The sequence below is a fragment of the Rhinopithecus bieti genome, unplaced genomic scaffold, assembly GCF_001698545.2.
Source record: "Rhinopithecus bieti isolate Rb0 unplaced genomic scaffold, ASM169854v2 scaffold_19610, whole genome shotgun sequence".
Classification (NCBI taxonomy): domain Eukaryota; kingdom Metazoa; phylum Chordata; class Mammalia; order Primates; family Cercopithecidae; genus Rhinopithecus; species Rhinopithecus bieti.
Window position 1 is genome coordinate 636,014 of NW_016809486.1, and position 23,186 is coordinate 659,199.

At 44.4% G+C, this 23,186-nt stretch overlaps 1 protein-coding gene across 1 annotated transcript in view; it reads right to left on the bottom strand.

Moving 5' to 3' along the window:
- Window positions 1-23,186, bottom strand: part of PTPN11 (protein tyrosine phosphatase non-receptor type 11) — a 100,602-nt gene that overhangs the window by 15,215 nt on the left and 62,201 nt on the right. The window contains 7 exon segments of the mRNA XM_017889530.1: window positions 2,536-2,687; window positions 3,203-3,270; window positions 5,059-5,213; window positions 9,753-9,884; window positions 14,269-14,427; window positions 14,554-14,633; window positions 19,108-19,201. Coding sequence (XP_017745019.1) covers window positions 2,536-2,687; window positions 3,203-3,270; window positions 5,059-5,213; window positions 9,753-9,884; window positions 14,269-14,427; window positions 14,554-14,633; window positions 19,108-19,201 — 840 coding nt within the window.

Sequence of the window (23,186 nt, forward strand, 5' to 3'; positions counted from 1 at the left end):
ATGAATGATAAAGTTAAGTATGCTAAAAAGTTAAGTCAGGAAAGCTGGGTAAAGAAAATTCCACAGACTACTTTTGCAAATTTGAGGGTTTTTTTTTTCCACTACTGTAATTTGAAGTTAACAAAAAAGTCTACGTCCAAGGAACTGGCAGAGCGTGAGAACTGTTTATAAAAACTTGAGAATTTTCTCAATCTTGCTTCGTTTGCACTTTCCCCTGGATTCCCACATCTGATTTTATATTCTTCCTTCCTTGTGCTGTTTCTTCTCTTCCTTCCCCACAGTTCTTCGCCCATCATTCCTTTTATTCACTGATCCTTTTTTAGCAAATTCTTTCACTCCTAAAGGTCATGAACACTTCATAATTTTAGAAATGACTGTATTTTAGAATAACCAATTATCCTGAATGAGTTTTTGTTCTTTTGCTTCATTTATAAATCAGCTGGGTTTAAAGTTGTGTCTGTCATTTAAACTTTCTACTAAATTAAGTACTTCTTACTTTACCACAATCAGCCAGGCAGCCAGTTCCCAGATAAATTCAAACCACACAATGCAGAAAACTATACATGCAGGATTTCATTTTTAAAAATAAATAATCGAAGCCTACACATATTTAAAACCCAGAGGTCATTGGGCTCAGTGGCTCACACTTGTAATCCCAACACTTTGGAAACCCAAAGTGGGAGGGTTGTTTGAGCCCAGGAATTCAAGATTAGCCTGGGCAACGCAGTAAGACCTTGTCTCTACAAAATAAAGACAAAAAAATTAGCCAGGCATGGTGCCACAAACTTGTAGTCCTAACTACTCAGAGAGGCTGAGGCAGGAGCACTGGTTGAGCCTAGGAGTTCGAGACCAGCCTGGGCAACATGGCAAAACCGTGACACTACAAAAAATGCAAAAACTAGCTGGGTGTGGTGGCACATGCCTGTAGTACCAGCTACTTGGGAGGCTGAGGTGGGAGGATCGCTTAACCCCAGGAGACTGAGGCTGTAGTGAGCCATGATTGCACCACTGCACTCCAGCCTGGTCAACAGAGAGAGACCTCTCTCATTTAAAAAAAAAAAAAAAAAAAGACATTCCTGAACATGCTCCAACTTGCAGTAACTATGTTACATTCTCTTTGTATTTACTAGGAAATCCTTCTCTTTGGGCAACTTTTTGCCTAACTGTTCTTGGGCGAAATTAAGTATAATAGAAGACATATATAAAATAACTTATAGTAACCATCTAAATATTTCATATCACTTAATACAAATTCAGATTTAAAGCACTGAAGTTGGCCAGGTGCAGTAGCTCACGCCTGTAATCCCAGCACTTTGGGAGGCCGAGGCGAGTGGATCACGAGGTCAGGAGATCAAGACCATCCTGGCTAATACGGTAAAACCCCATCTCTACTATAAATACAAAAAATTAGCCAGGTGCAGTGGTGGGCGCTTGTAGTCCCAGCTACTCAGGAGGCTGAGGCAGGAGAATGGCGTGAACCTGGGAGGCGGAGTTTGCAGTGAGCTGAGATCGTGCCACTGCACTCCAGCCTGGGCAACAGAGCAAGACTCCGTCTCAAAAAATAATAATAATTATAAATAAAAAATTTAAAAAATTAAGCACTGAAGTTCAAATTTTAACCTTACATTTCTATACATACAGTTTCTGAAGATGTCTATGTACAATAAAACAATCCCGTATGTCTACGTGGACTGAAAACCTACTAAACTAATTAGCAGTTACTTTACTTTGGCCCACCAAACTTTGATAACGTGGCTGCTATTCTGCTAGGCTAGAAATCTTTCAAATATTGGTGGCAGGTCCCATTCTGAAAAGAGCTCAGCATTTGGAGAAGCTGAGTTCTCTGGAAGGCAATGAGCAAAGTAATGCAGGCAATCATCACTGATGTTTAGACACTACCCCATCTGCAGCATGGCAATGGGGTTGAGGGGTGGGGGAGAGAAGCACAGCCCCCAAAAGAGCAGTTCTCCTCATTTCCTTCATCTCAGCATATTCCTAATTAACTCAGCTTTGTGCCTGTTATGAATAGCTTCAGATGGAAAGGCTCCAATTCCACATTCCTCTTCATTATGCACAGCTTATTAAAATTGAAATTTCACTGTTTCCAACTCGACCAAATTAGTGGTTCAAACTGCCGTGCGCTATTAAGAGTGAGGCATTCGTTTTAAAGGATGGAATCAGGATAAACATGGCCTGGATCAAGGCTGGAACAGGCTAGAAACTTCAAGGCTTTGCGTTTTACGCTTGCCACGTGAGCCTGGGAACATCAGAACCTTTCTGCATGGCAGTTCTTCAATCTGGCAGGCCAGGCTGATAGGATGGTGCCCTTCCCTAAGCTCCTCTGCAGTGAAACATCAGAGCTGAGAAGTGGAGAATAATTAACAGTTTCCAGAGGCCCTTTTAGTTGGGAGTTTGTTTCCCATTCCCAAATCAAACAGTTGTCTATCAGAGCCTCTCCTCCTGCTCAAAAGGAGAGCATATCCAAGAGGCCTAGAAAGAGAATGTAAATCTGCATGCCAGCCCTCAGGCTGGTACCTGCTCTTCTTCAATCCTGCGCTGTAGTGTTTCAATATAATGCTGGACCGCCATATAGATAAATCGGTACTGTGCTTCTGTCTGGACCATCCCTGACCTCTGAGACCGCACCATCTGGATGGTTTTGGGAACGTCAATGTCGCAGTCAACACCTACGAAGGAAACATCAAGAAGAATAAAGAAAAACTGCAGAACCAGGATGAAGTTGTTTAATACACAACTTTTAGTGGACTCACAGACAATGCTGATTTAGTCTTTGTTGTTTTAATTGAGCATGTTGCAATGGCTACAGTGTTGAACTTCTGACCCATACCAAAGATCCCAGAAGACTACATAAATAATAAAGTGGCAGAGGTCAGGATTCCCTCACTTTCCAACAAATCACCCCATACTGTAAACAAGGTTCAGGTGGCTGGATAGAGACCACCACTGTGTATGCAACAAAAGGCCATGGCAGTGGGTTCAGCAGCTCCTAGACTTCATTTTATGCCAAAAGCTCAAATAGTGTCACTTCTGTTCTCAAGCAGACAGACACACTGAAGTCTTCAGCCCAGATTTTGTGAAAATTTTCCTATTCAACCTCTCTTCCCTAGGCTGTTTTCATGAGCACTTTCCTTCCATAAACTAAAAACAGAAACTGTCGCTTCTTGCCCGCCAGATGACCCACCTTTCTCTCTGATGATGTCAATAAGAATATCAATCACAATGAATGTCCCTGTCCGGCCAATTCCAGCACTGCGGGCAGAAGGACAAAAAGCAGGGACAACAGAATCATTCATGGGGGTTTCAGACTCAAAACCAAGCCATTAATATTAACAGAAACAATGTCTACTCTTGGGAGCTATTTATAAAATTGTCTCTTTGTGTTTGAAAATATATATGATGGCAAAAAGCATAGGGCTTTGGAGTCAGCCCAAACCTGCTCTTGGAGTTCAGCTTCTCCAGTACAACGTGCCTGAGGTAAGTCCCTTAACCTCTCTGACCCTCAGTTTCCGCATCTGTGAAATGGGGACAACAGCACATACCATACAGAGTGCTGGTTGGACAGAATGAAACAGGAATCGTATACAAAAAAACACACCAAAATTACCAAAAGAGGGCCAGGCACAGTGGCTCTCGCCTATAATCCCAGCACTTTGGGAGGCCGAAGCAAGAGGATCACTTAAGGCCAGGAGTTCCAGACCAGCCTGGCCAACATAGCAATACCTCATCTCTACTGAAAACACAAAAATTAGTCAGGCATGTTGTCATGCACCTGTAATCCCAGCTACTCGGGAGGCTGAGACATGAGAATTGCTTGAACCTAGAAAGCAGAGGTTGCAGTGAGCTGAGATCGCACCACTGGACTCCAGCCTGGGTGATAGAGTGAGACTCTGTCTCAAAAAATAATAATAATAAAGTTACTGAAATAGAAGAAATAAATAATTTAAAAAATTAAAAACAAAACAAAAAACATTGTGTTCAGAGGCTGGCTCAATAAATGGTAGCTTCTTTAACAACTGGACAAATAAAAAAGTTTCACATATATCTACCCGCCCAAGAAATGAATGAGATTTAGGAGACCCAATGTTCCCCAGTATAATCATGAAGCCCAAACTGGAGAATCAGCAGCCCACAGACTCATTACAAAGGTCACAGCACAGCTTCCTTCAAAAGCCTTGGTAGAAAGTGGCTGGAATCTTGTAAAGCAAACAAATATAGTGTTGGAGGAGAAATATATTTATGGTAGAAGAGAAGAGAATGGGCCGGGTGTGGTGGCTCACACTTAACAATCCCAGCACTTTGGGAGGACAAGGCAGGTGGGTCACTTGACGTCAAGCATTCGAGTCTGGCCAACATGACAAAACCTTGTCTCTATCAAAATACAAAAATTAGCCGGGCATGGTGTCAGACACCTGTAATCTCAGCTACTTGGGAGACTGAGGCAGAAGAATGGCCTGAACCCAGGAGGCGGATGTTGCAGTGAGCCAAGATGATGCCACTGCACTCCAGCCTGGGCAACATAGCAAGACTCCATCTCAAAAACGAAATAAAAAAAGAGAGAGAGAGGACAGAACCATAAGGAGGCGAATCGTAGAAGAAAAGAAGAAAAAAGGGAACCAAGCAAAAATGACTTAAGGGATCCTCAAGAATCAGGTCTATTTCCACTACATCCCCATCACCTCGATACCTACAAAGCAGTCAATAGCTACAAAGCAAACATCACAAAGAATAAGGAGAAACTGCAGAGCGAGGATGAAGTTGTTTAATGCACAACTTCTAGTGGACTCAGAGAGCATGCTGACTTAGTCTTCGCTGTTTTAACTGAGCATGTTACAATGGCCATGGCCAATGGCAGTGTGTAGGGTCTAGGAGAAATATGCCTTGGGATCAAAACATCCCCTAATGCAGTTGCTCTATGCCTCAAACAGATACTAAATTCTTTCTACAGTTAAAAAGCTAGGGGTGGATAGGTAAAAGCAAGCCTTGGGCGCTAAGAGACAGGGACAGGCTGTGGCCTAGAAAGGCAGCAGGAGCTGTCACCTGCAGTGCACCACGACCGGCCCTGCATCCATGATGCTCTCCTGCTTATGGTGCACCTCCTCCAGGAAGTCCAGCACGCCCCCGGGGTCGCTGGGCACTCCGTGGTCCGGCCAGGTCCGAAAGTGGTATTGCCAGACCGTTCTCTCCGTATTCCCCTGGAGTAGAACCAAGAAAAACCAGAAAAGAATTAAATAAATCAAGAGGTTGAGGAATCACCCAGTTCCGAGCTTTCCTAAATCCAATGTGAGCCAATGGAGAAGAAAAGAATCTCCCCAGGTTCCACTGAGAGGTCCTCTTCATGAGGTTCCCAGAACTAGTCTCCTTTCTGGCAATCCTGCAGGCAACTCTTTGCCTCTGTCATATGAACCAAGAGGTCTGGTATGGCAATTTGTTCTTTCAGGTAACTATACCCTGAATCATCTCTCTGAATTACCAGCAACAGGTAACATCCCTGTTCCTCTGCATCCCTGTGGCACTCAGCTCTGGAGGCAACTGAGACCTCAAGCGACCCAGGTCTCTCCTCCCAGCAGAAGAGGAAGCAGATGAGGAAACAGGCATTCACTTAAGACATTCATTCCTCTTTGTTTTTTTGATACCCAACCTTCCCCACCATAAAAACACAGACTTCTATTGTAGTATCGTTCTTTTTTTTTTTTTCCCCCCCCAAGACAGAGTCTTACTCTGTCACCCAGGCTGGAGTGCAGAGGCGTGATCTTGGCTCACTGCAACCTCTGCCTCCCGGGTTCAAGCGATTCTCCTGCCTCAGCCTCCCAAGTAGCTGGGATTACAGGCATGCACCACCATGTCCGGCTAATTTTTGTATTTTTAGTAGAGACGGGGTTTCGCCATGTTGGCCAGGCTGGTTTCAAACTCCTGACCTCAGGTGATCTGCCTGGTACAGGCGTGAGCCACCCAGCCTGGTCAGTATTTTTCTATTTTAAACTTGTATTTAATGCAAAGCAGATAAGAACACAGGCTTTGCTATCAGATGACTAGATTTGGGCTCCAATTCCAGGCACTCACACTCACGTGGCCCTTGGATATCTCTAAACCTCAATTTCTTCATTTGCAAAGTGGGAATAATAATCTCTCTCTCTCATAATGCAATTGTAAGGACTCGACAAGCTCGCTGAAACACTCAGTCTCTGCCCAGCAAATAGGAAGAGACTCAGCACATTACGGCTATTTTGAGGATAATGATAATTAATAAAGATCAACAATGGCACCAAGGCTACAGAAGACCAAAAAGTATCACGTTTCTTGCTACATCTTCTTCCTATATATGTGGAGACAATCTAAGCTAAGTGATTTTTTTTTTTTGAGACAGAGTCTCACTCTGTCATCCAGGCTGGTGTGCAGTGGCTTGATCTCAGCTCACTGCAACCTCCACCTCCTGGGTTCAAGCAATTCTTGTGCCTCAGACTCGACTCCTGAGTAGCTGGGATTATAGGTGTGTGCCACCACATCCAGTTAATTTTTAGTATTTTTAGTAGAGGCAGGGTTTCGCCATGTTGGCCAGGCTGGTCTTGTACTTCTGACCTCAAGTAATCCACGGCCTCAGCCTCCCAAAGGGCAGGGATTATAGGTGTGAGCCACTTTGCCCAGCCTTAAGTGACATTTTCAAAAGGGATTTAAAAAGATACTTTTCTCTTTTTTCTTCTTCTTCTTTTCTTTTTTTTTATTTTTATTTTTAAGAGACAGGGTCTCACTCTGTTGCCAAGGCTGGAGTGTAGTGGCATAATCACAGCTCACTGCAGCCCTGAACTCCTGAGCTAATGCAATCCTCTTGCCTCAGCCTCCCAAAGTACTGGGATTACAGGCGTGAGCCACCGTGCCCAGCCCTCTCTCCCATTTCTACTTGACAGCTACATTGTTCCAGTTCCTCTCACTATCTCTACCATAGATTCAACCTCCACCCCTCCCCATCATCAGAATGACTGAACCCTCTCTGACATCAGAAATCTAAACATCCCACCCTGGGCCACAACCACACTGGCTTCCAGATCCTTCTGGTCCCCCCGTCACTTCAAGTAGCCTCCAGACCACTGAGCCCTCCCTCCACTTTGCCAATTGCATCTTCCTGCCCCTGTCCCTCTCATCCAGCCAGGAGTCCCCATGCTCTGGGGACAGTCTCTGTCTACCATGTGCCTCCACTCCTTGACCTCCTCTCCATCCACTGCACCTATGCAAACCCCCGGGCCTGGACGAACCACGTACTTTCTGTTTTGTGCCCTAGGAGCCAAGTGTCCTTCGAGAAAAACCAGGCAATGGGTATCAGTATATTTTCATGTTCATCACCTCTACTGGGCACTTGGCACAGCACAGACATTTCTGGACTTCTTGCCCTGCTACACAATTATGATTTCATCTTTTCTCCCTTTCTTCAAATATTCTCTCTCTTCTTATTCCCTCTGACTGTCTGTTGATGGCCTTGCCTCAAGCTTCCAAGAGGATGGGGAAAGTAATCACTCTCAGTTCACCTACCGGCATCTGTGGCCACCTTCTCCTTCTGCCCTCCTGTTGCCACAGAAACAAATGTCCCTCTATTGAGCAAAATCAATTCATCCACGACGCTCTGCATCCCACCTCCCCTCTGCATCCCACCTCCACCCTTGCCTCCCTGACCACTCCACTTCAATGTGTCCAAGGCATCTCAAACTTTGTGTGTCCACAAAGAGGTCCTTGATCCTCCCAGCTTCCTCAGGTCCACTGCCATCCCCCCGCCGACCCTTCTCAAGCTAGAAAACTGCCAGTCACCCTGCACACCCCCCTCGCCCTTGGTACACTCCTTCACTGAATCCCTGCCCGTCTGCCTCCAGTCAGCTCTACTGGGTCCTCTTTTTTTTTTTTTTTTTTTTGAGACGGAGTCTCGCTCTGTCGCCCAGGCTGGAGTGCAGTGGCCGGATCTCAGCTCACTGCAAGCTCCGCCCCCCGGGTTTACGCCATTCTCCTGCCTCAGCCTCCTGAGTAGCTGGACTACAGGCGCCCGCCACCTCGCCCGGATAGTTTTTTGTATTTTTTAGTAGAGACGGGGTTGCACCGTAGTAGCCAGGATGGTCTCGATCTCCTGACCTTGTGATCCGCCCGTCTCGGCCTCCCAAAGTGCTGGAATTACAGGCTTGAGCCACCGTGCCCGGCCCTGGGTCCTCTTCTTTCGGGCACCCTGGCCACTAGCCTAGTTCAAGCCCTATTATTTTTTACTCTGACAACTGCAGTACCTCCAAATTGGTCCTAATCCCTAGAACAATTCCTGCCCCCTCCAGTCTCTATGGGGTGGAAGGGAATCTCTTAAAAGCTTAAATCCAACTCTGGCTGCTTATTACACTTAGGACAAACCCCCACAACCTGCTTTGCTGACTCAAACACATTGTTCCCTATGCCTTAAGAACCTCCCTTCCCTTGGCCAGATACGCTGGCTCATGCCTATAATCCCAGCACCTTGGGAGGCTGCATGTGGCACCAGGATCACTTAAGCTCAGTTCAAGACCACCCTGGGCAACATAATGAGACACCTGTCTCTATAAAAAATTTAACAATTGGGTGGGCATGGTGGCACACGCCTGTAGTCCCCAGCTACATGGGAGGCTGAGGCGAGAGGATCGCCTGAGCTTAGGAGGTTGAGGCTGCAGTGAGCCGTGAATGCACCAGTGCACTCCAGTCTGGGTGACAGAACAAAATTCCATTTCAAAAAAAACAAACAAAAGTCCCTTCCCCTTCTTCCCCCTCCAAATGAACCCTAAACTCTTGCATTTTTTCTTTGTAGCCCTGATTACAGTTTATAATGATATATTTATATGTGCGATTACTGGGCTGGTAGATTACTGGCCAGTACAGCGTACACTTGGGAGTGCAGGGATTCCATCTGTTTTGTTTCCCAGCTCTATCTCCAGCAAGCAGCATGGTGCCAGGAACCAAGAGGTCATTGAACAAATATCTCTGAATGAATAGATGAATGTCCACATGACTGTTCAGATGCCCAGCTGAACACATCCAGAAGAAAACAAATCACTGCCCACATCAGACCTCCTTCCAGCTTTTGTGATGTCTGCCACAGCACCACTGTCCACTCAGACTCAGATATCTACAATGGGTCTTGAATCCCTCTTCCTCCTCCAAAAGCCAAACAATCCCCATGCCCTGCAGACTTCACCCCCCCGGCACCTCTTACATCTACTGCTTCTCTCCCAGTTTATTCTGACATTTTATATAATATTCTATTCTAAAGGAAGGAACAAAAAAGAACAACTGCGGAAGTCTGTGGATACTTGGAGAGGAGGCCATCAACCTAGGCCCCTGCAGAGGCCTCCTAACAGGCCTTGTAGCCACTCAGGTCACCCTATCCCAATCTCCCACCCAGGGCTAGTCTCGAACTCCTGGGCTCAAGCGATCCACCTGCCTCAGCCTCCCAAAGTGTTGGGATTACAGACGTGAGCCACGGCGCCTGGCCAGTTATTTGTTTTTAAATCATCCATCTCACCAGGCTTGATGAGTGCAGGAACACCAACTGCCTTGTTCACAATGTACCAGTACTGCCTAAACTGTACCTGGCACATAGAAGGAACCCAATAAATGGCTACTGAATCAATGAGTAAGCGAATGCATACATGTATGCAAACATGAGTAACGGCAAGACCCTGAATTCCTACGCACCATCAACAATTCCCAAAGTCTCTAGAATACGACAATATACTTACTTGTCCAACCTTTGAAAGTTTAAGTTCTCTTAGCGTATAGTCATGAGCGGCACTTTCTTTGACGTTCCTAACACGCATGACGCCATATTCTTTTAGAGCATACTCATCAGGCCAGTATTTGACACATTTACTCTGGAAGGGATCAGAAAAAAAGAAAGTTAATTCTAAGAACTCTGAAATAAAAGCCTAAACCAGCAACAAACAAATGTTCAAGTCTTGCTTAATAACCACCAACATGGAAAATGGCCTGTTTAGCATCTGTCAGGTTTTCAAGGAAAAGGAAAGAAGAGTTCAAATAAGAAAAGCAGGCGTTCAGAGGACCAGGCAGAAGTGGGAGGAGAAAGGCAGCTAGCTGGTGCAGTTACCTGATGCAAGCACATGTCAAAGCAGAGTCAATGTTTGTTTATCTGTAAAGAATCAGGCCAGGTGCAGTGGCTCATGCCTGTAATCCTATGACTTTGGGTGGCTGAGATGGGCAGATCACTTGAGACCAGGGGTTCAAGACCAGCCTGGCCAACATGCTGAAACCCCATCTCTACTAAAAATACAAACATTAGCCGGGCGTGGTAGTAGGCACCTGTAATCCCAGCTACTTGGGAGGCTGAGGCAGGAGAATTATTTGAACCTGGGAGGCGGAGGTTGCAGTGAGCTCAGATCATGCCACTGCACTTCGGCCTGGGCGACAGACAGAGGTTCTGTCTCAAAAAAAAAAAAAAAAAAAAGGAAGAGTTCAAACAAGAAAAGCAGGTGCTGGGAGAACCAGGCAGAAGTGGGAGGAGAAAGGCGGCTCGTGCAGTTGTCTGATCCAAGCACATATCAAAAGAGAGTCAATGCTTGCTTATTTATCGCTAAAGAATCAAAGATGCAGAGAGAAGGACTAACCAATGTGAGAGTGCTGGCTAGCAACCACTGAGGTCTGAATTCTAAGATCTGCCAGTCACTCCATAGGGAAGGCAAGCACAGATTCTGGAGGAGTCTAGGCTGCCCAACGAGCCAGACTGTCTGCTTCATTTCCGCACCAGTGTAGGAGGACTCTGTGCCTTATCTAACCCAAGTGTGAATAACTCTATCACAGAAAGACAGCCCATGGGGTTTTGAACCAGCTGCTTTTTCTATATCCAGACCTATCTGATACCTCCTCTACACGTCACTTTCCCTTAACTGGGTGCCTGGGAATGCCAAGTCTGCAGTAGCTGCTGGCTTCAAGAGCAGGCGGATTGAAAAATATGGCACCAGGAAAACCATTCTTGCTGCCAAAAAGGAAGCTACTTCACTCAGTGAGATGAGTTTGTATCTATTTGGTGACGTGTTCTGGGCAGAGAATGCTTCTGTGTTCTGTTGTTTTCTGGGTAGTCATCCACACCACTCACTTTCCAAAACCACCAAGACACAAATATCAGCAAGAGAAATTTACCTTGTCTCTTAGGAAGACAGAGAAATTTGCAGCTATAAAACTGGAAATAAGAGAGCAGCTATAGACATCAACAGTCAGAGTCAATGATTGATTGAAAGAAAAAAAGAAAACATGGTAGGAGGAACGTTCAATAAAAGGATGTGGTCTTGATCGGGCGCAGTGGCTCACACCTGTAATCCCAGCACTTTGGGAAGCCGAGTGGATCACTCGAGGCCAAGAGTTCGAGACCAGCCTGGCCAACATGGTGAAACTCTGTCTCTACTAAAATTACAAAAATTAGCCAGGTGTAGTGGCACAGCCTGTAATCCCAGCTACTCAGAAGGCTGAGGCAGGAGAATCGCTTAAATCCAGGAGGTGGAGACTGCAGTGATCCAAGATCGTGCCACTGCATTGCAGCCTGAGTGACAGAGCAAGACACAGTCTCAAAAAAAAAAAAAAGAAGGATGTGGTCTTTCATTTATTATGATTCTCAATTCAGCTTTCCCTCCAGTATTTTGTAGATCCAAATACCTCGGACAAATTTGATGCAAATTTTAGTTTCCCCAAATAAACACTCCTAATATTAATTGTACTCTATGCTGTCACTGGCCAATCAAGGCTGAGGACTGCTCCTAGTCATTACAGGGAACTCACCAGAGAATATAAAATTAAATCATGACCCTGAAAAGAACGTTTTAGCTAACTTTAAACATCAGCAAACTGCTGTAGCCCTCCCCCTAGTTTCTAAACTCCTGTGGAAACCTTGGCAAACAAATTCTAAAATGTGAGAACTAATACATTGTCTTTTAAAATAGAGCCCAGGAACCAAACACAGTCCACAGTCTGGTTTTTCTTCTGCGCACTGGGGGGATACTGAGAGTAGGTTGTCAGAAAGGTCTGTGGAGAGAATCAACGCCCATCGTGTCATCCTCTCGGCACCACCAAAGTAAAGAGGAAGAATGAGACAGGGAGCAGAGACTAGGACATGGTGGTGAGGGGTGGGGCAGGGTGATTTGGCCCTAATGCCTGTCTATCCAGGAGAGCTTCTGAAAGGGACTGATACTGACTCCTCTGAAGCAACACAAGACCCCTCTCTTTACAATCTTCATGCCTTCTGAGAACAGGTGAACCTCCTACAGCTATAATCAGGCAAAAAGGAGGATGAAGGGCTTCATTCTTCCTATCCACATTTAGGGCAAAAAACACTTGCCTGAAGCAGAAACTACAAAGATGTTTTAATTGGTCTATTATTTCAAGAACACTGCAGGCAGTTGCTGAAGGAAACCTGTGTTGCACGATGGCCAGATCTGGCCTCAAAGGTATTCAGAAGTATACCAACTAGGAGTACAACAATGAAAGTCTTATGAAAATCACACTGCCCTTCACATCCAATATGAAAATTACAGTAGGAAGGCTCAACTCCAAAGTTCTCCATCTGCCTTAGGTTTCATTTATAGGTATGACTGCTACATTCCACACAAAATCTTAAATAAACCAATTAAAGGATATCTAAAAAAGAACTTTCACTAGAACACAAACAAAAACACAGAACTTTTCCATATTTTAAAAAAAAATCACCATGGTGGGCTCACTTCAAGATAACACAGAGGGCTGTCACTCGATAAGATTTGTCTGCTTTTCTGTAGGTGTGGGATGCTACCATTTATTTTTTTAATCTGAAGTATCTTGAAGAGTATGGAGTAATGCGTCCTAGGCAGGTGCTGCTGGTGGGAGTGAGCACTGGGGCAACCATTTGGGAGCACAGTTAGGCAGAGCTAATTAAAATGGACAACATGGCCAGGCATAGTGGCTCACGCCTGTAATCCCAGCACTTTGGGAGGTCGAGGCAGGAGAATCACCTAAGGTCAGCGGTTCCGAGACCAGCCTGGCCAACACAGCGAAACCCCGTCTCTACTAAAAATACAAAAATTAGCCAGGCTTGGTGGCACGCACCTGTAGTCCCAGCTACCTGGGAGGCTGAGGCAACGAGAATCATTTGAACCAGGAGGTGGAGGCTGCAGTGAGCTGAGATCGTGCCACTGTACTCCGGCCTGGGCAACAGACCGAGATCCTGTCTCTAAAAACAAAAAACAACAACAGAAATACTCCATACGTTCAAAAGGTAAGGAAAATGCTACACATGTTAACAGGAAAGATATAGATGATATTAACACTTCTAGAGATGAAAAATACAATGTCTGCGGTGAAAAATACTCTGGATAGGATTAAGAGCGGATGACATACTGCAGAAGATTAACTTAGAGACATAGCAAAAGAAGCTATTCAAAATGAAACATCGGGGGAAGAAACTGAATAAAATAAACCAAGCGTCAGTGGGCTACGAGACAACTTCAAGTAGCCTAATACATGTATGACTGGTGTCCTAGGACAAGGTTGGACAGGGTAAATTTTTTTTTTTTTTTTTTTTGAGACGGAGTCTCACTCTATCGCCCAGGGCTGGAGTGCAGGTGGCCGGATCTCAGCCACTGCAAGCTCGCCTCTGGGGTTTACGCCATTTCTCCTGCCTCAGCCTCCCCGAGTAGCTGGCGACTACAGGCGCCCACCATCTCGGGCCCGGCTAGTTTTTTGTATTTTTTATGTAGAGACGGGTTTCACGGTGTTAGCCAGGATGGTCTCGATTCCTGACCTCGTGGATCCACCTGTCTCGGCCTCCAACAGTGCTGGCACATTACAGGCTTGAGCCACCCGCACCCGGCCTTTTTTTTTTTTTTTTTAGAGATGTGGTCTTACTACATTGCCCAGGCTGCTCTCAAACTCCGGACCTCAAGTGATCCACCCGCCTCGACACCCCACAGTGCTGGGACTATAGGCATTAGCCACCATGCCCAGCCCAGGGTATGTATCTGAAGAAACTAAGACTGAACATTATCCAAATTTAAGGAAAACTACAAATCCGTGGAGCCAAGAAGCTTAACAAACCCCAAGCAGAAGAAACATAAAGAAAACTACACCAAGGAATAACATAATCAAATTTCTCCTAGTCCCTTTTTTTCAGAGAATCAGAGTAAGCTTAATTCATTTATTCACTTCCTAAACATGGCCAATCTGACACAGGTGATACTTTAAAAACAGTTTAGCAGGAAAGAAGTTTCTGTGATTTACCTTTCCTCTCTCCACTTCTTTCGTTGTCATGACAATCACTCGGGAGTTTTCTTGGAACACCATCCTCCAAAAGTCGTTCACTGTGTTCTGCAGGCAGCCTTGTGTGGCAATGTAACTCTTTTTGGGCTTTGAATTGTTGCACTTGGTTTCAAATTCAGGCTAGAAATTTAGGAAGAAAATTCTTCAAACATCTTAAAGTTGCTTTCAGGACATGAGGAAGGATTTAAAATACAAAAATAGGCTAGCAATGTATGGTCAGAAAACACTGTGAAAAGCAAAGCTTACCATGATGATATTTGCATTGATGTAATCTGAAACAGGCTCATTGGGATCACCATCGTGTAGGACAACCCTGGTATGATCAACTAGAAGAAAAAGAGACCACAGTCACGCAAGTCCTTGGACTGCTTCAGGAAAAACCAGTTCAAATCAGTTAATCCCCAGCCTAGTCCAAGTTTTGTTCATTTAATGATTTAAAAAAAAAAACAGAAAAATTAAAGCACAGGTAAGCACAACAGTAGCATGAACACTGCCTGATGCCTCTCATAATGCTATCTTCACAATTTCCTAGCTTTGAGCAGATGCTATGGGTATATAGGATGTTATAACTGGGTATACGGGAAGTTGAGAGAAGGTACAAGAAAACTCTCTCTGCTATTTGTGTAACTTCTTATGAGTTCCAAAATTGTTTCAAACCAAGAAATTTTGGACTGGGCACAGTGGCTCAGGCCTGTAATTTCAGCATTTTGGGAGGCCAAGGCAGGTGGATCATATGAGGTCAGGAGTTCAAGAGTAGCCTGGCCAACATGACGAAACCCTGTCTCTATTAAAAATGAAAAAATTAGCCAGGCATGTTGGTGCACATCTGTAATCCTAGCTACTCAGGAGTCTGAGGTGCAAAAATCGCTTGAACCCGAGAGGCGGACATTGCAGTGAGCCGAGATCACACCACTGCACTCCAGCCTGGACGACAGAGTGAGACTCGGTCTCAAAAAAAAGAAAAGGGGAGGGGGAGTTTTAAAAAAAAGAAGACCGAAGTATAGATATATGACATGATGTCTGAGATGTGCTTCAAAATAATTCAAGGAAAGAGGAGATATGGATCAGAGTATAGATGAAACCGAGACTGTGCATGAGTTGATAATTGTTGAAGCTGGGTGATGGGTACATGGGGTTCTGTCTGCTCTTGAATATATTTGAAAACTTCCATAATAAAGAGGGTTTTGTTGTTGTTACTGTTGTTTTTAATTTCTTTTTTGAGACAGAGTTTTCCTCTGTCACCCAGGCTGGAGTGCAACAGCACTATCTCAGCTCTCTGCAACCTCTGCCTCCTGGGCTCAAGCAATTCTTGTGCCTCAGCCTCCTGAGTAACTGGGATTACAGGTGCGTGCCACCACACCAGGCTAATTTTTGTATTTTTAGTAGAGATGGAGCTTCGCCATGTTGGCCAGGCTGGTCTTGAACTCCTGACCTCAGGTGATCTGCCCACCTTGGCCTCCCAAAGTGCTGGGATTACAGGTGTGAGCCACTACACCCAGCCAGGTATCTTTTAGTGAAGCATAATGCAATGGAATATCACAAGGCTCCGATAGTATCAACTGTCCAAATTGTGTACAAAAGTCCATTATTGGTATAAAAATCTGAGTGCTCTACCTACACAACATATTTTGCAATGGGAATTAGTAAGACAGTCATGTGTCTTAAAAGAAGAATATCCTTTCTGCTTCAGACTCCTCATCTTTAAGGAAATGAGATGTTCATCAGAGGAAACATCTAAACGAGACCTTTAAGGGAGGGCAAAGCGATGTTCTATTTAGATACTGCATACCATTGGTCCCTTCACTTTCTCATACACTTTATACCATATAAATACCATTAGACCCCTGAGCAGACGTCAAAACTTAGACATAGAAAGGACAAGGTGGCCAGGCACGGTGGTCCACACCTGTAATCCCGGCACTTTGAGAGGCCAAGGCAGGATAGTTTGGGCCCAGGAGGTCAAGACCAGCCTGGGCAACATAGTGAAACTCTATTTCTAAAAATTGAAAAAATAAATTCCAAAAAAAAGGATAAGGCTTCCTCAAGGTCACTAGTACCATGCTGCAGCTCAAACTGCTTCTGTGCAAATTCCTCACTGCCTTTTCTCAGTATTACGAATGCCTCCACTTTCCCCCATCCTCACATACACACATTACAATATCCATGTAGATATGATATACATATATACCATGTATATGTACATATGCATGCAGAAAGGGAACAACTATGTTTCATGCATAGACACACACAAAGGACGGTTTACAAGATTTGACAAGGTTCTGACCTCATAAGACATGAGAGCAATGCTCTCCAAATTTGATCATGGCTCCCAATCACACAGTTTTTCAATGCTGAAATATATACACATATGCACTATATGCAAGCAAGCCTTATTTGTAAGTTGGATAAATACAGTATGCATAGCCAGGTGCAGTCGCTCATGCCTGTAATCCCAGCACTTTGGGAAGCCAAAGCAGGAGGATTGCTTGAGCCTAGGAGTTCCAGATCAGCCTGGGCAATACAGTGAGGACCCCATCTCTATAAACAATCAATCAATCAGTAAAACATTATGCACTCACTGCAATCAATCTAGGCCTCAGATAAATTTTCTTTTCATTTTTTTTTTTTTTAGGGAAAGGATATAAATAAAGAGAAGTTGTAAATGTTCCTTCCTTTCTCCTCAGTGCACTGCCTTGCACAGTACATCAATGGAGAACCCCCTGCATTAGAGTGTGATGCTAATAACAGTGACTTTGGGGGCTCTAGTGCCAGTTCTCCTGCCCACTCCGCTTCACTTATAACCTGCTAAAATGGTCCAGAAAACCAGGATACTAAGAATGCCTCCTTCCTGTGCATGTGATATTGATTAAGTGAGATAAAAATGCAAAAGTTCAGCATAGAGTTAGACCTCGGGAGAGAGGAACTGTGACTGGTTTAGTGCAGTTTCTGAGATCCTCATGTAAGGCCTACATCCTTCCAGGGCTTTTTCCCTCCTGGTTCAACTTGGGCTTTGCCTGGTGGCATTTGGGTGTTACAGAAGGTACAGCCGGGCACAGTGACTCACACCTGTAATCCCAACACTTTGGGAGGCCAATGAAGGCAGATCATTTGAGCCCAGGAATTCGAGACCAGCCTCGACAACATGACGAAACCCTGTCTCTACAAAAAAAAAAAATTACAAAAAATATGTACATATACATGGTATATATGTATATCATATCTACATGGATATTGTAGAGTGCAGTAGCTGGGTATGGTAGCACGTGCCTCTAATCCCAGCTACATTGGAGGCTGCAGTAGGAAGGACCACTTGAGCACGGGAGGTTGAGGCTGCAGTGATCCATGATCATACCACTGCACTCCAGGCTGGGCAGCAGAGTAAGACCCTGTCTCAAAAATAAATAAATAAATAAGTAGAAAAAAAGAAGGTCTACATCCTTCCAGGCCTTTTTTCCTCATGATTCAACTTGGGCTTTGCCAGGTGGCATTTGGGTATTACAGAAGGTACAGTCAGGCACAATGGCTTATGCCGGTAATCCCAACAGTTTGGGAGGCTGAGGCAGGAGGACCACTTGAGCCCAGGAGTTCAAGACCAGCTTGGGCAACATAGGGAGACCCTGCTCTACAAAAAAATTTATTATTTTTTTAAATTGTTTTTTGTTTTGAGACAGAGTCTCACTCTGTCGCCCAGCCTGGAGTGCAGTGGTGCTCACTGCACCTCTGGCTCACTGCAACCTCTGCTTCCTATGTTCAAGTGATTCTCCTGCCTCAGCCTCAGTCTCCCAAGTAGCTAGGATTACAGGCATACACCACCACACTGGCTAATTTTTGCAATCTTTAGTAGAGATGGGGTTTTACCATGTTGGCCAGGCTACTCTCAAACTCCTAAACACAGGTGATCCACCCACCTCAGCCTCCCAAAGTGCTGGGATTACAGGCGTGAGCCACTGTACCCGGCCTATAAAAAATGTAAAATCAGCCGGGTTTTTTTTGAGACAGAGTTTTACTCTTATCGCCCAGGCTGGAGTGCAATGGCGCGATCTCGGCTCACTGCAACCTCCGTCTCCTGGGTTCAACCAATTTCCCACCTCAGCCTCCCGAGTAGCTGGGATTATAGGCACCCGCCACCACACCCGGCTAATTTTTCTATTTTTAGTAGAGATGGGGTTTCACCATGTTGGCCAGGTTGGTCTTGAACTCCTGATAAGAGGTGATCTGCCCGCCTTGGCCTCCCAGAGTGCTGGGATTACAGGAGTGAGCCACCACGCCCAGCCCACAAAGTCTTCTTCTGAGCAAAGTTTAGGTATATACCCTTTCTCCAGTAACTTGAGCTCAGGGGATCAGCAAGCAGAACAGTTCTAAGAGCCCTCAGGAGGTGTTTGTCTGTTTCCCACATAAGGGAACTGAGTCCCAGAAAGGAGACAGGCCTTACCCAGGACTCACAGGCCCAGTGAGGAGGAGTCAAGACACAAATCTGGCACCCTGAGGTCCCTGACACTGAGAGATCTCAAGCCTTGAGATGATCTATCTTGGGCAGACAGAAAATTAATTAACAGAAGGAACCAATCGCAGACAAAGCCACCTAGTGGCAACTTTACTCAGTAATCAGCATCACAGGAGCTCAGTGAATGAAGCCATCAACCCCCACCATGCTTGATTATTTTGGAAACTGCTTGCAATTAAAAAAGCTAAAGCCTCAGATGTGCTAACAAGAGCACACGACCCTGAGGAAAAGTACAGAGGTGCTAGGAATCAAAATCTCCAAGAGTGACTATTACTGAGAGGAATATTGATACTTACAGGGCAGGATGTTTTATATCTATTTTGTTTTGTTTTCTTGCCTTTGACCCTCTTTTCGGCTGTAGAGAAGTTTGCACTCCTGCTGTTGTAGTGTCTGGAAAGAAAGAAAAGTCAATATTATCACTTGTCAAAGAGTCACAGTAAAAGAAAAAAGTCTGGCTCAGCATTTCTTCTTTAAGGAATTCATTCTAGGAAATGTTCACAGTTGTATGCAATAGCTACAAGAATGTTCAACTGAGTTGGGCACGGTGGCTCACACCTGTAATCCCCACACTTTGGGAGGCTGAGGTGGGCAGATCACTTCAGGCCAGGAGTTCGAAACCAGCCTGGCCCACATGGTAAAAACCACATCTCCACCAAAAATACAAAAATTAGCCAGGCAAGGGCACCTGTAATCCCAGCTACGTGGGAAGGTGACACAGGAATCACGTGAGCAGAGATCGTGCCACTGCACTCCAGCCTGGGCGACAAAGCAAGACTCTTATCTCAAAAAAAAAAAAAAAGGTTCATTTGAACGCTGTAACAGTGGAGAAATGCTGAAAATAATATAAATATCTAACAGGAGAGAACCGCCTAAATAAAACCATTGTTCATTCACACAAAAGAATGTTCTATGTCCATTTAAAAAGATGTACTAGGAAAATAACACCTTGGAAAGATGACCAAAGTGAAAAGAAAGTCAAACCTTCAAAATAGTATATGATGGAATCATATGCTTGCATTCACCTGTGTACAAAAGAAATGGCATAAGGACACCGTGATGTGCATCTGTAGTCCCAGCTACTCGGGAGGCTGAGGCTGGAGGATCGCTTGAGCCCAGAAGTTCAAGACCAGTCTGAGCAACAAAATGAGATGCTATCTCAAAAAGAAAAACAATTTTTTAATTTTTTTTTCTTAAAAAAAAAAGGCAGAAGGCCAGGTGCAGTGGCTCACACCTGTAATCCTAGTACTTTGGGAGGCCAAGGCGGGAGGATCACCTGAGGTCAGGAGTTCAAAACCAGCCTGGCCAACACGACGAAACCCCGTCTCTACTAAAAATACAAAAATTAGCCAGGCGTGATGGCGCACCCCTGTAATCCCAGGTACTTGGGAGGCTGAGGCATGAGAATCACTTGAACCCAGGAGGCAGAGGTTGCAGAGAGCTGAGATCACGTCCCTGCACTCCAGCCTGGGTAACAGAGGGGGACTCCATCTCGGGAAAAAAAAAAAAAAAGGGGGGGAAAAACCAAATAGGAAATGGGGTTTTTTTTTCCCCTAAAGTAGCAGGATTATGAAGTCCTTTTTTTTTTTTTTTTCCCACTGTGTTCTCCCTTAAATTTTCTACAATGAAAAAATAGAATATTTATAAGAAGAAAAATCTTTAAAAATAACAATTATAAAGAATGAAACCCAGCAAGGATTGGCATAGCATATACAAATAACAGCTGTGATCTATATATTTTTTTCTTCCTTTTTTGTTTTAAATAAGTCAAGGTCTCTCTCTCTCTCTCTTTCTCTCTCTCTCTCTCTCTTTCTTTCTTTCTTTGTTTATTGTATGATGGAGCCACTGCACTTGGCAAAACAAGATCCTGTCTCAAAAAAAAAAAGTCAATTTCAAGGCATAATCAGTTTACAAAAAGCCTACTGTTTAATGGGAAATCACAAATAGGCAAATCAAGAAAGTAAAAGGTAGGCTAAGAAAAGAAAATTTATATATAAAATGCCAAAACGGCTACCCTCAAAGAGTCCTACAAGGAAAAACAGAGTCATATTTCACAACACAGCAGCCCTGTTTTATTTCCATTTCATTTATCTGAATTTCACAAATAAGTATAAAAGTCTGGACTTTAAATTGGTATTTGACTCTCAGTTTCAAAATGCAACCTTCAGCCTGGACATAAGCTCATCACAAAAGCGTTTAATTAGCTGAAACCTGGACAAAAATAAAACCTAATGTAGGCAGAACTGTGACAAGGAATCAGTCATTTGATTTTTTTTTAATGAGCTTGGGGGTAAGGAGTTAAAGCAGTTTGCCCTCTCTGGGCAAGCATTTCTTTGGACTGTGAGCCAGTCTTACCAAGCAATACTGCTGTGTTAGGAAGAAGGTTTAACCTTGATTTTTAGACAGGTTATTAAGGTGAGGTTCAAAAAGAAATTCAAACACTGAACTGAATCAATCACTTCAACTAAATGAAGTGAAACGACATCAACAAAAAATATAATACCGGGGGAGGGAGACTGGGACTAATTAGCAGCTTGATTTAAAACAAACTTGGCAGGAAAGCATTCAGGTCTTCATTTATGAACCCAACTTCACATGACACTTCACTGAGGTGGGGGGGTGGCAGGGTGCATGTGGCCAAAGCAATCACTATGCAAGGTGAATTTCCTCCAATTCCTGTTTAATTACCCTTCAACTTCTGCCTCCACCTTCAAGATCAAGTCCAAGCTGTTCAGGATGATGCACGAGGCCTTCTAATCTCTGAGCTAATCAGGGCCTGCCTCTTAAGTTCCCTTCTGTTTTGCCAAGTTACTTTGCCTGTCTGTGCCTCAGTTTCCTCCAGTGTGAAATGAGCGCAATCCTTTCCACCCCAAAGGGCTGGGGTGAGGGTCAAATGAGATGCATGTACATCATTATACCGTGTGTGAAATACAACGAAGCAAGTACACAGATACTGGCTATTGCTATGAAATCAATATTGCTACATGAACTCTACACTGGCTACTCCACATGTGGTCTGTAGACCAGCAGCATTAGCACCACGTGGGAGCTAGTTAGAAACTCAGGCCCAGGTCCTACCCAGACTTAATCAAAATCTGTATTTTTGCTTGAGGACAGGAGGTCAAGACCAGCCTGGGCAATATGGTGAGAGCTGGCCTGTACAAAAAATTTAAAGATTAGCCAGACATAGTGGCATGCACCTATAGTCCCAGCTACTCGAGAGTCTGAGGTAGGAGGATTACTTTAGCCCAGAAGGTAAAGGCTGCAGGGAGCCATGATTGCACCACTGCAGGCCAGCCTAGGCAACAAAGCAAGACTCTGTTTCAAAAAAAAAAAAAAGCACCTTCAAGATGCTTTGGCATCTCTGCATACCACCTCTTATGCTATTTGTTTCCTTTAACTGACCTCCGCTTTTTCTCCTTCACAAAATATATTTCAAAAAGAAACTGCCTCAGCCAGGCCCGGCAGCTCACACCTATAATCCCAGAGCACTTTGGGAGGCCAAGGCAGGCGGATCACCTGAGGTTAGGAGTTCGAAACCAGCCCAGCCAACATGGCAAAACCTGGTCTCTACTAAAAACACAAAAATTAGCCGGGAGTGGTGGTGGGCTCCTGTAATCTCAGCTACTTGGGAGGCTGAGGCAGGAGAATCACTTAAACCCGGGAAGCAGAGGTTGCAGTGAGCCGAGATTGTGCCACTGTACTCTAGCCTAGGTGACAGAGCGAGATCCTGTCTCAAAAAAAATAAAAATAAAAAAGAAATTGCTCTTACTTGCACATATTTTTTAAAAATTTCACTCTATATATATAGAAGGTAAGCAGAAAAGGGAATATAACAAAAACGAAATATTACCAAATTCTACTTAGATACTGGGGCATTCCTGAGGCTTTGTTAAAAAAAAAAAAAAAAAAAAACAAAAGACACAGGCAAACGTTAGAGGTAGATGTTAAAGACTTACTACTACCATATGGAGACCTTCTTCAGGCTTCATCTAAGGACCAGATAAGGATGAAAAAGAGAAAGCCTTTCTTGTTTGCTAATTCATCTTACCTACTGTGATGGGGTAACACCAAGAATCATCTCACAACACAAATGAAACACTTTGCCAGACTAAATTCAGAGTTCCAGACCAGGGAAATCCTCATCAATACTCATTTTGGCTGGGCCACCCATCATCAGGTCTGCCAGAGGCTTCCCTTATTCCCTTTTTTCCCTTGGGACAGGGTCATGCTCTGTCGCCCAAGCTGGAATGCAGTGATGCGATCACAGCTCACTGTAACCTCATACTCCTGGGTTCAAGTGATCCTCGCACCTCAGTCTCTTGAGTAGCTGGGTCTTCAGGCGCACACCACCACACCTGGCTAATTATTTTACTTT